Below are 11,318 nucleotides of genomic sequence, written 5' to 3'. Positions count from 1 at the left end.
GAGCTGGAGACGGAGTGGGGTCCTTCTCAGAAATCTGCACTTTATTAGGGTCCACCGTCCTATACTTGCTTCACAGCTCGGTTTCCTGTTTGTTTGTTTTGTTTTGTTTTGTTTTGTTTTTGGATCATGAGGTTTAGGTTCATTACAGATCCACTGGCTACGGAATTATAGAGCTGAGAGCTACTCTGGAGGCCATTTAATTCAATTACTTCACTCTGGAGACAGGGAAGCCAAGACCCAGAGACGTCAAGGAGTTCGCTTGAGGCCACACACACACACACACACACACACACACACACGCAAGTGATAAATGGTAGCACCCGTTGGGATCTGAATCCAGCTCAGCAGGATGATTTTGGGTACGGAGGCCACAAGCTGTATGCTAGTAAGACATTTCCAGAAATCTGCATTTTTTAAAAAATTATTTTATTTTTTTTTTTAGAGAGAGAGGCAGAGATAGCAAGAGAGACCACAAGCAGGGGGAGCAGCAGGCAGAGGGAGAGGGAGAAGCAGGCTCCCCGCTGAGCAGGGAGCCTGATGGGGGGCTCCATCCCAGGACCCCCGAGATCATGACCTGAGCTTCACCGACTGAGCCACCCAGGATTCCTGACATGAAGCACAGCAGGTGCGTGGCAGACCGGAGATCACTAAAATGTGCGCCAGATTGTTTCTTGAGCTGTATCCGTAATGTAAAGGCATTTTGTCACATGCTTTTCCAGTTCGAAAGGATTGTCACATGATCAGACTCTTAATACAACAATCCTGGAAGACGGCAATGAATAGAAAAAAAAATTTTTTTTTAAGATTTTATTTATTGGGATCCCTGGGTGGCTCAGCGGTTTAGCACCGCCTTCGGCCCAGGGCGTGATCCTGGAGTCCCGGGATCGAGTCCCACGTCGGGCTCCCTGCATGGAGCCTGCTTCTCCCTCTGCCTGTGTCTCTGCCTCTCTCTCTCTCTGTGTGTGTGTGTGTGTGTGACTATCATAAAAAAAAATTAAAAAAAAGATTTTATTTATTTATGAGAGAGAGAGAGGCAGAGCCACAGGCAGAGGGAGAAGCAGGCTCCATGCAGGGAGCCCGACGTGGGACTCGATCCCGGGACTCCAGGATCACGCCCTGGGCCGAAGGCGGTGCTAAACCGCTGAGCCACCCGGGCTGCTCAGAAAAAACTTTTGACAAGGCATGAAACCACAAAACTACTGCATGCCGTAGTTGACATTTACTGGAGTTTTTAAAGAGTCAGTATTCCCCATTTTTTCTTTACTGATTTCCAGCAAGTTCTCCATTCCAACCCCAACATTTAGACCTATTTTATAGTTCTTTTCTGAGGTGGGGACAGCGTCTTCTACCTCGTGTGGGTGTCCACGGCCCCTGGCACAGCATATACGCCACCAGATGTTGAGGCGTGGCAGCTAACCACACCTCGCCCTTGGTGCCCTGTGGTGGCCGGTGGAGGGGCCAGCGCCACCTGCTTCTGTTGGCTGGGAGCAGCCCGTGTCCGCGTCACACAGGCATCGGGGGGCTTGGGTGAACCGCCTTGGACGCCTGGTACTGCTCAGGGTCATGGACACAGCGGGCACTGGAGACCAACTCCCTCCTGACACTGGTCTCTTCCTGCGCAGCCAAATCCGCTTGCTCTGTGCGCTGGAGTGAGATCGGCCCCGTTGGACGTGGGTCTGCTGCCTGCCACCCACGTACCTGGACTTGTCCCCAGTGCCCTTGGAGCTCCCAGTGCAGTGAGTCTAGCTCAGGGGAGTGCCCTAATGCCATGGCGGTGGCTCCTACCTGCTGTGGCTGTGAGCTGTTTAAACCCTGCCCTTCTCTTTTGGTGGTTTCTAGGACATCCGACTATCAGATGTTCAAATTTGTTTGACTCCTTGTTTTTTTTTTTTTTTGACTCTTTGAATTTATCTTGTTTCCCTTAAAATGACACGTACGTGCATTTCTATTTTCAGCCAAATAGCATTCATCTGACATTGTGCATTTAAGTTTTACAAATCGCAGCGCTCCACCTTTCCATTATGGAGAATTTTTTTTTTTAACATAAAGATGGCAGGACAAGACCAAATATGTGTTATTTGGAAGGAAGAAAGTCGTAGACCATGCCAACCGGCATAGGAACATTTATAATCATGACCATTTCAGTTCTCAGTTGTAATTTTAACTTGCAAATAAGTTTTTGCTAATTAAGACATGCGTTTTCTGACATTTCTTTTTTTTTTTTCTTTTGGACTTTGGCCCTTGATGGAGGTCAAGGCCCTCGTGGCCTCTGTACCCCAGACCTGGAAGGAAACAAATGTAAACGTTGACTCTAGATGTATCGGTGACTTCGCTAGAGGAGAGCTTTCCGTGGCGTGGTAAGGAGGCGGCCGTTGCTCGACTTAACCAACTAGAAGTTTGCAGAGTGTCCCTCCATTTCCTGGGGCTGCCCCGTGGCGGCTCCTCAAGTAGATACCGTACCACCAACCAAGCTTTGATTGCACAGCTTTTGTTTTCTGCTTAAGTGTTTTTTTAGACAATATTTACGGGGAGAAGCTCAAACATGTATACGGGCAGAGAGACTAGTGTCCTGACATTCCCCCATGCAGCCAGCGGCAAACTTCAACACATCATGGCAATGTCTTCTTAGCTGTACCCGAGCTCCCCAGTCGATTTGGACTGGTTAATGTTTGCTTATGTATATTCTTAAAAAGATTTTATTTATTTATTTGTCAGAGAGAGAGAGAGAGGGAGAGGGAGAGAAAGAATGAATGAGGAGGGGGAGGGAGAAGCAGACTCCCTGCTGAGCAGGGAACCCAACATGGAGCTGGATCCCAGGACCCTCGGATCACGCCCTGAGCCGAAGGCAGACACTAAACCGACTGAACCACCCCAGGCGCCCCTTTGCTCATGAATTTAAAGGTAAATCCTAGATATCACGTCACCCCTACATATTTTCCCCTGCATCTGCTTGTCTGCACCAAACACAGTTTCTGCAATAACCACAAAGCCAGTGTTGTAATTAGCACAGTAACCTGGTGAAAGGGGTTCTTTGATGTCACTTAGCATCCCGCCCATGTACCGGGAATGGCGCACACTGCCCCCCCCCCCCCGCTGACGCCCACTGCTGCGCGGCCGCCCCCCCGCCCCCCCACATTGTGCTTATTTGTTTACAAGTCTGTTCTTTATTTATTTTTTTTATTTTTTTACAAGTCTGTTCTTTAGACTCCGGAGGCGGGGAGGGAAGGGTCTGTGGGCTGATCATCTCTGCACCCCGGTTCTGAAACAGATGGTCTGATCTGGAACCCTGGCTCTCCCTAATTGCTTGTTCGGTAACCAGCTAGTTATCTGCTAATGCGGGCTAATTGTCCTGTCAAGACCTACGCTTCTTTATCTGTGAAGCAGGGTGACAGTATGAGCTCACAGGGCGTTGTGCGGGTTGAGTAAGTGCAAAGCAGAGGGTCTGGGGCCGGGCACTCGGTACTTAGGAGCCGCTGGCTCTAGAGATACAACCTCACGGAGGGCAGCAGAAACCACATCCTCCGACGTGTTCGGCGGCTCGTGGATCCCTGGGAGGCTCAGGGCCCAGCACGAGGACACTCGGGGCTCCAGCGCAGTGCTTAAAGTTGCACCGTCAGGTGCCCAGACCCGCCTTCTCTTCCCTCTGCCTTTAAGGTCACACCAGGAAAGGCAGTGCGCCAAGCCAGGATGGGGGTGAATGTGTGGGTTTGAGGACAAAAAGCCTCCTTGTTGTTTCTTCTGGAAACTGGCTGCTCCCTCCCATGGCTGAGGTGGAGGGGCCCTCGCTGTGTGGGCAGCGCACCTCCTGCTGGGGCACTGCCCCCACCCCGCCCCGCGCTCCCCACCCGGGCACCACCCACCCTGTGCGCTCCGGGGTGCCCAGCCAGGCGTGGTCCCTGCAGGCAGCTGCGGCACAGTGGGCTGGTGGCGGGCTCTGGCTCCACCTACCGGCCGCCTCAGGACACCTGCTTGTTCCCGGAGCTGGAAGTCCCATGTGCTTCTTGCCCCGTCCAAACAGTAAGTGGGCTCTGGCCTTTACAACAAAAGGCTCCTTCTTTACCCTACAAAACACACGGCTTCCAGGGCAGGAAACCACCTGGCCTAGCAGGAAGATCCTTTTGCTTCCCTTTTAAAGGCATGGCTGATTCTTGGCAGGTTTCTGGGGGTGGGGTGTTTATCTTTGACATCCTCCAACCTGCCTTCGCATATCACTAACCACAAACTGCCCGCTGCGGCAGGCAGCCCGCCCAGACCGGTCTACCTTTCAGACGGTCTGCTAGGTCTCATCACGAAAGAAATGAAGTCTCTTTGTAAAAGAAATCCCATGGTCCCTCACCCCACTCTGCACAAGCAGAGGTATTGCAACTCGTTCACAATGGCCATGAGCATCTTTTGCAAAAACATTTACGTACCCAGATAACTAAAGGAACCCACGTTGTAAAGGGAGATGCGCCCCTGGGGCCGGCACTGCAGCCCTTTTCAGCTTCTAGGGCTGGTTCCCCAGGGGCCCCTTCTCTCCCTCCGTGCAAGTGTAGATTCCTGGGGTCCCAGGCCCAGCCCTGGCTAGGTGACCTTTGCCTCCTCATGGCCTCTTGGTCTGTTTCCTTCTCTGTACGGTGGGACTGTAGCTCCACCTAGTTCAGCTCTGAGGACCGCATGAGCTAAGTCGTGTAGTACAGGCAGCAGGGGTAGTGGGCCAGACAGTCCGGTGGGTGATGTTCCTTGGATCAGTGCTTTTCAAAATGTGGTCCCCAAGCATCAGCATGTGCTGGCAAATTATGAGAAATACAAGTTCTCCGGCTCCTTCCCTCTGATTCCCAGACCAACAGAATCAGAGACACTGGGACCCACTAGTCCATGTTTGCAGTCTCCCCCCACCGTCCCCTGCCCTGCCCTGGGCTCCAGCGCCAACGCCACTGGGGACGTGTAACACCTCCACACCAACTGCATTGAGCCAACAGCTGTGAGCTGGGTAGTGAGGCCGATGGCAGGCTTCATCCCCATTTATATAAAACAAGAAACCGAGTTCAGAGACCCCACAGTGAGCAGCAGGCATTTGTGAGGCCCGGACTGTAGCCAGACCTGACTACATGCTGGGGACATGCTTGAAAAACAGGATGGTCTTTGCCCTTAAAAGGAGAGAAAGGCAGCTGGAGACGGGGACCTGGGCCCCTGTTTCTATTCCACAGCCAGACCCCCGCTAACCTGCAAAGCACCAGATCTCGAATTAGACTCACTTCCACCCCTACTGCTTTCGAATCTTCTTTAAAAGTGCAACGGGGTTTGGTAATTGCCTTAGATGGAGGCCACAATCAGGCAATATTTATTTTAACTAAACTAGGAGAAATTTCAGTTTTTTAATAACATGTACTTTGCCTTATCAGTGACTTCGTGATATAAACTTCTAGAGCTTATACATTTTACTCACCACATCTCATTCCTTATTTCTAGTATTTTGCAGGTTTTTTTTTTTTTTTAAGATTTTATTTATTTGAGAATGAGTGAGCATGAGAGCACAAGTGGTGTAGAGAGAAAAGCAGGCTTCCCACTGAGTAGGGAGCCTGACACAGGCTCGATCCCAGGGCCCAGGGATCAGAACCTGAGCCCAAGGCAGCCGTTTAACCAACGAGTCACCCGGGCGCCCAACTGTGTTACAGTTTAATGCTTTTTCACACCTTCCCTACTGATCTCTGCAGTAACTCTAGGGGAGAACTCACCTGTGGTCCCCGCTGTCCGCATGCGGGAACCCAGGCTCAGTGAGGTCACAAGGGTTAGTGGCAGAACCATCGGCATATTGAGTATTTATGAGACTCAGAAGTGGGGGCCACACCTACCCCCCAAGCTCTACAGTGCTCGGGATGGGATGGCTCCCTGGGGTTCTCTCTGCTGTGTTCCCAACATCTACTCAGGGCACGACGGGCGCATGGGGAGCCGAGAGAGGGACACGGGCGCAGCCAGGGGTCACCTCACAGTTACATAAGTTTATTCACGCCGCAGCAGACACGACACATGTACCCGTGTATATCAGGGCTCCATGTTCCTGGCTAACCGAGCGAGCAGAGATTTACAGCCAGACTGACGTTCCATCTCATGTGTTCCCCGAGCTGGTTAATGATGGCCATGAGCAGGGGCAGGACTCGAGGCTTTGAAAGAGAAGCATAATACGGGTATCATTGAGGAAGGAAGGAGAACACAGAAGACAGCTTATCGTGTAAGCATTGACAAGTCAGAAATGGTAAGTGACAATTCCCAATACTACGGAGCGTCTGACACATTTAAGGGTTTTGCGCGATCACCTCATGAACCTGGGCGCTCGCGTGCAAGCACAGGGAAGGAGGGGCAGGGACCTGTCTTCTCTCCAGAGCCCACGAGCCAGTCTGTCATTCAGAGCACACAGGGCAGAAAAGTCCAACACTAGGACATAAATCGATGTGGCGCCTTCTTTGCAGACGTGTTTCACGGCAGCCGGCCTCCACGGCTAACCTGTGCTTCCCCTTATTCCCAGAAGTTTTACTTGGCCCAAGGGGGTGAGCAATGGTTTTTAACATTTGGACTGTCAGAAGGACTTCAGCCTGTCTTTATGGTAGGGACAGCAAACTTCATACACCAGCGCACCCTATACGTTCATAAGCCATGGGACACTGTGTCCTGAGAAGGTAGGATGGTGTCTTTTGTCCCCCATCCCTTTGAAGAAGCAAAAATCTTACCTTTCAAAGCTTTACTTCTTTTATCTGAAATAAAAAGAGAGAACGATTGGTTGTATCCATGCTTTTCAAAAATGTGTTTAGTTCATCCACTGTCAAAAAAATCAACATTTGACTGAAAAGTTCACAGCTTCGGTAAAGCTGTTACGGGAGCTTTCAGAAAATAGTAGGAGTTTCTACAGCGTCTCCCGGCCAAGACGTGCTACCACTTCCACCAAAGACGTTCAACAGACCGTTGAACAGCCCTTCAGAATCTGCAGGGCTCTTTAGTCCCCACCATTCCTCAGACACCAGTCTCGCAGTTTAAAGTTTTCTCCATTCTCTCCTCTTCTTTTTTTTTTCCTAAAGATTCTATTTTTATTTATTCATGAGATACAGGGGGAGAGAAAGAGAGAGAGAAAGAGGCAGAGACACAGGAGGAGGGAGAAGCAGGCTCCATGCGGGGAGCCCGACGTGGGACTTGATCCTGGGTCTCCAGGATCAGGCCCTGGGCTGAAGGCGGTACTAAACCGCCGAGCCACCCGGGGATCCCTCTTCTCTCCTTTTCTAAACCAACTGGTATTAATACATGATCACGCCTCATCTCTGTTCCACTGAGAACCTAGGGTCACCCTGTCTCCACTGCTATCATGAAAACAGTCCAAATGTTCACTATGGTAGGAAAGGGACAGTAACACCCCACACCCCTAACTATTTCTGCCTCCATCCCTTCAAACGGAGGACATCTCCTGTGCATTTGAAACACCACTGTTACACCTAGCGAACTCCAAATCCCGTTATCAAGGCCTTGTCCAAATTTTCCCAGTTGTCCCCAAATGTCTCTCTCTTTTTTTTTCCCCAAATGTCTCTTACAGCTGACATGTACTCTCCATATTTTAACAAAGCGTTCTGACGCTTGCTTCTGGGTAAGAACCATTATTCCTTCGCAACACGGATTGTGACTCCTTTTGAAAATAATTTCCATCCTGACTGCTAATGAATCAACATAAAGAAACTTACCAGCACTCCTGATTTTATAAACGATGAGACTCATCAACCCCATTCCTAACCAAATCTCCTGGTAAGCTTGGGTATAGTAGGGCTTCATGGGGACCCAAACATTTTTAACAAGGTTTTGAAGCATCTGAAAAGGAAAACGGTAATAGATATAACCATGACGATCGTTGTAAAGCTAACTGGTAAGAGGTTCCCATATATTCTTAAATTTGACCGTTTCCTACAACTGTTCTAGACACCACTCTCCCTCAGCCATTCCTACCCGACCTGGGGCTCCTGCTCGGCAGCTCTCCAAGCCTCACTCACCTCCCCCCCCCCACAAGGCTGCCAACCTTGGCCATCCTGGCGCTCCGCCACCCCTCACGCCTGGGGGCCGCAGAGTGCCCAGCCTGTGCCATCTCACACTGTCCTCGAATGTTCCTCTCTCTCACAGCTGTTCCCCACTAACGCTATGCCCAAAATCACATCATGTTTTAAAACTCTTATATAAAAAAAACTAGTATGTTTGCATCACCATGTTAAGAACTGCTGGCATTGGGCACTGACGTGGGCACTGGATGTGATGAGCCCTGGGTGTTATACGGTACGCTGGCAAATCGAACTCCAAAAAAAAAAAAAAAAAAAAAAAAAGAACTGCCGGCAATCGGAGTTGAAAAAGAACACGGGTCCTTGTGGGACCCACACGCAGCCTCGAAATCTAAGGACACACAGTATAGGATGACGAGGTCACTTCGTAAGAGCTGCAATTATGACATAACTCATTTAATGAATAAAAACATTTACCTCACCTTTTGAGAAAATGATCAGCGCATCAAATGCTGAACTGACAAAGTTTTCTTTGGCTCAAAGTAGACCCCTCATTCATTCATTCATTCCTGTCTTATTTATTCATGAGACACACAGAGAGGCAGAGGCAGAGAGGCAGGCCCCCTACAAGGAGCTGGATGTGTAGGACTCGATCTCAGGACCCCAGAATCAAGCCCTGAGCGGAAGGCAGATACTCAACAGCTGAGTCACCCAGGTGTTCCTGCCCACCCACCCCCCCCTTTTTTAAATTTATTTATTTATGATAGTAACACACAGAGAGATAGAGAGAGAGGCAGAGACACAGGCAGAGGGAGAAGCAGGCTCCATGCACCGGGAGCCCGACGTGGGATTCGATCCCGGGTCTCCAGGATTGCGCCCTGGGCCAAAGGCAGGCGCCAAACCGCTGAACCACCCAGGGATCCCCCCAACCCCCCTCTTAAAAGATTTTATCTATTTGAGAAAGAGAGTGAGAGCACAGGGGCGGGGGCAGAGAGACAAGCAGACTCCCCACTGAGCAGGAAGCGGATGCAGGGCTCAGTCCCAGGACCCCAAGATCACAACCTGAATAGACGGCACAAGCTCAGCTGACTGAGCCACTTGGTTGCTTCTCAAAGTAAGGGTTTTGATTACAGTTTACTATGGACTATAAAACTTGATGCACTTATTTTCCTTTTCACCGTGTAACATCTCAGGTGTCTATTAAACTACAGTCATTCAATCCACCGTCAGGAAAACGGATCCAAGAACTTTGCATTTTCCCTGAAAACTCTACTTTGGCTTCAATTAGGGGCTTCGTCTCCACCCTGACCAGGGCCTCCCCTACCGCTCCTTCCATCGCTACTTGGGCTACACAGGATTTTACTGGTCTTCACTTTGCTGCGGCATGGTCACCACTTATTCAGCAGACACGAACTGAGCCCGTACGAGGCGGCAGGCATTGTTCAGGGGCTGAGAAAGCGGCTCCTGAGGAGCCAGAACACCAGGGAGGAAGGAGCATCCTCGCAGGCGCAGCGCATGTGCCCGAGTCCCTAGTCAGGACAGATTTGCAGGGCCCGGGATGAAGGGGAATGAGAGGGAAGCCGCAGTGGCGGCCCAGAGTCCAATGCTGGCTCTACCACTTTCCCGCTGACTCAACACAGCTCGATTTCCTCCTCCGTAAATCGGGGATCAGAGCACCACCCACCCAAAAAGGGTGCTGGTGAAGAGCAGCACCAAGTCTACAGGGTCTGGTGCCCTGTGCTGAGGGCCGTTATGTAAAACGCCAGGGCTGGACCATGGGAGGGAGGGGGCACGGGGGTTTAGGGCCTTGGGAGGCCACGGTGGAGAATTCGGCTCTTCCTCTGGAACGTCACCTACGTCTGCCGGCCTTCACACAGTGCTTACACCCTTAGCCCCCGCACCACTGCCCAACCCCTACAAAGTGGCTCCCGGGGGGGGGGGGGGAAGCTGCTGGAGGTCACACAGCTGGGGCTGGGACTCACCCTGCACCCAGTCCTTACTAGGAAAACCTGCTCCGACCACTGGCTGCCAGCTCTTGGGAGAAGAGGGCTGATTCAGGCTGAGGCACGGTCCTAAGGGCTGGCCAGCCCTGCCCACCACCCCAAGTGTGATCCTGACGGATGTGCTTGTGTCCTCCTCCTGGAACCCCTTGCGGAGAGGTCTGCCCTCACACTGGGCTGCTCTGTCGTCTTATGAAGGTCCCAGAAAACCGCAATCGCGCCCTTAGGCGGTGCCTGAGAGCACCCACACAGCCCTGGAGGAGGCCTGTAGAACCCCTAGGTGGGAAGAGTTCAGGGCACCAAGCGCTTCCCTTCCTCCCTGGACCCGGCAGTGACTGGGCAGGAATGTGTTCCCAGCTCCCGGGGGGCGGGAGGGGGGTGGGGGGGAGTGCCCCGGCCGTGCCAGGGTGGGCGCCCTGCCCGAGCGCGCTCAGCGCTGCGTGATGGAGCCCGGACCCCCGCACCCTGGTGGGGAGCGCTCCCGGCCGGGACCTGCTGACGCCCTGACTGGGGCTCCCCCGGCTGAGTGCCACACAGCTGCGACCGTCACCTCTGGTCCTGTCGTGGGCCCGTGTCCCCTCCCCGAGGCCTTCTCCTGTGCCCGGGGTAACCTGCAGGGACACGCGCTGCAAGGAGACGCGGGGTACAAAGGGGAGAACGTACTACACGCCAGGCAGGCGCTCATCAGCGAGCGGGGGTCCTGGGTGGGGTCGGGGCTCCCTCCATCACTCCGCGCTGGGCACCCACCCTGGCGCGGCCGGGGAGCGCCCCCCCACCGGGAGCGGGGGTCGGGCCGCGGACGGAGCGGGACCTCCCGCGACCTCCCTTCAGGGGTCGGGAGCCGCGGCGGGACCCCAAGGTCAGCGGGGGCCGCGCCCCGTCGCCCCGCGCCCGCACTCACCTCGGCGCGACCCCCCGGCTCAGGCCGCCGCGACACCACCGCCACCGACTCGGAAAGGTCACGGGACGCGCAGGCGCCGCGCGGGGCCCGTCGGGAAGGCGGAAGGAGCGGCGGCGCCCCGAGGCCGAGCGCGTCCCGGCCGAGCCTGCGCCCCGCAGCGCCCCCGGCGGTCGCCCCGGAACTGCAGGCCGGCGCCGCGCGGGGATGGGCCTTGCACCGGGTGACCTCCCGCGCCCCGCTGCTGAAACCGGGGCCTCGCGCAAAGCGCGCGGGGGAGCAGGGAGCCGCTGTCAGCCCGAAAACGGCGCCGTCTCTGCGGCCCGTGCTAAAGGCCGGGAGGTCATCTCCCCTCGGTGGTCTTCGTGCTTTTTCTCTGTGTGTTCACTTTTTTGCTCTGCGCGTTTTTATGCA

At 53.4% G+C, this 11,318-nt stretch overlaps 1 protein-coding gene across 1 annotated transcript; it reads right to left on the bottom strand.

Moving 5' to 3' along the window:
- Nucleotides 1–5,961: 5,961 nt before the first annotated feature.
- On the bottom strand, nt 5,962–10,991 carry ATP5MJ (ATP synthase membrane subunit j). The gene is made up of 4 exons (XM_055303578.1): nt 10,908–10,991; nt 7,704–7,827; nt 6,708–6,731; nt 5,962–6,143 (listed from the first exon to the last, which is right to left on the bottom strand). Exons 2-4 carry the CDS (start codon nt 7,825–7,827, stop codon nt 6,109–6,111), a joined length of 183 nt encoding a protein of 60 aa, XP_055159553.1. The 5' UTR covers nt 10,908–10,991; the 3' UTR covers nt 5,962–6,108.
- Nucleotides 10,992–11,318: the final 327 nt, after the last annotated feature.

The sequence above is a fragment of the Nyctereutes procyonoides genome, unplaced genomic scaffold (assembly GCF_905146905.1).
Source record: "Nyctereutes procyonoides isolate TBG_1078 unplaced genomic scaffold, NYPRO_anot_genome, whole genome shotgun sequence".
Lineage (NCBI taxonomy): Eukaryota > Metazoa > Chordata > Mammalia > Carnivora > Canidae > Nyctereutes > Nyctereutes procyonoides.
The sequence above is the reverse complement of the archived record's forward strand: the minus strand, read 5'-3'. Positions and strand labels throughout refer to the sequence as shown.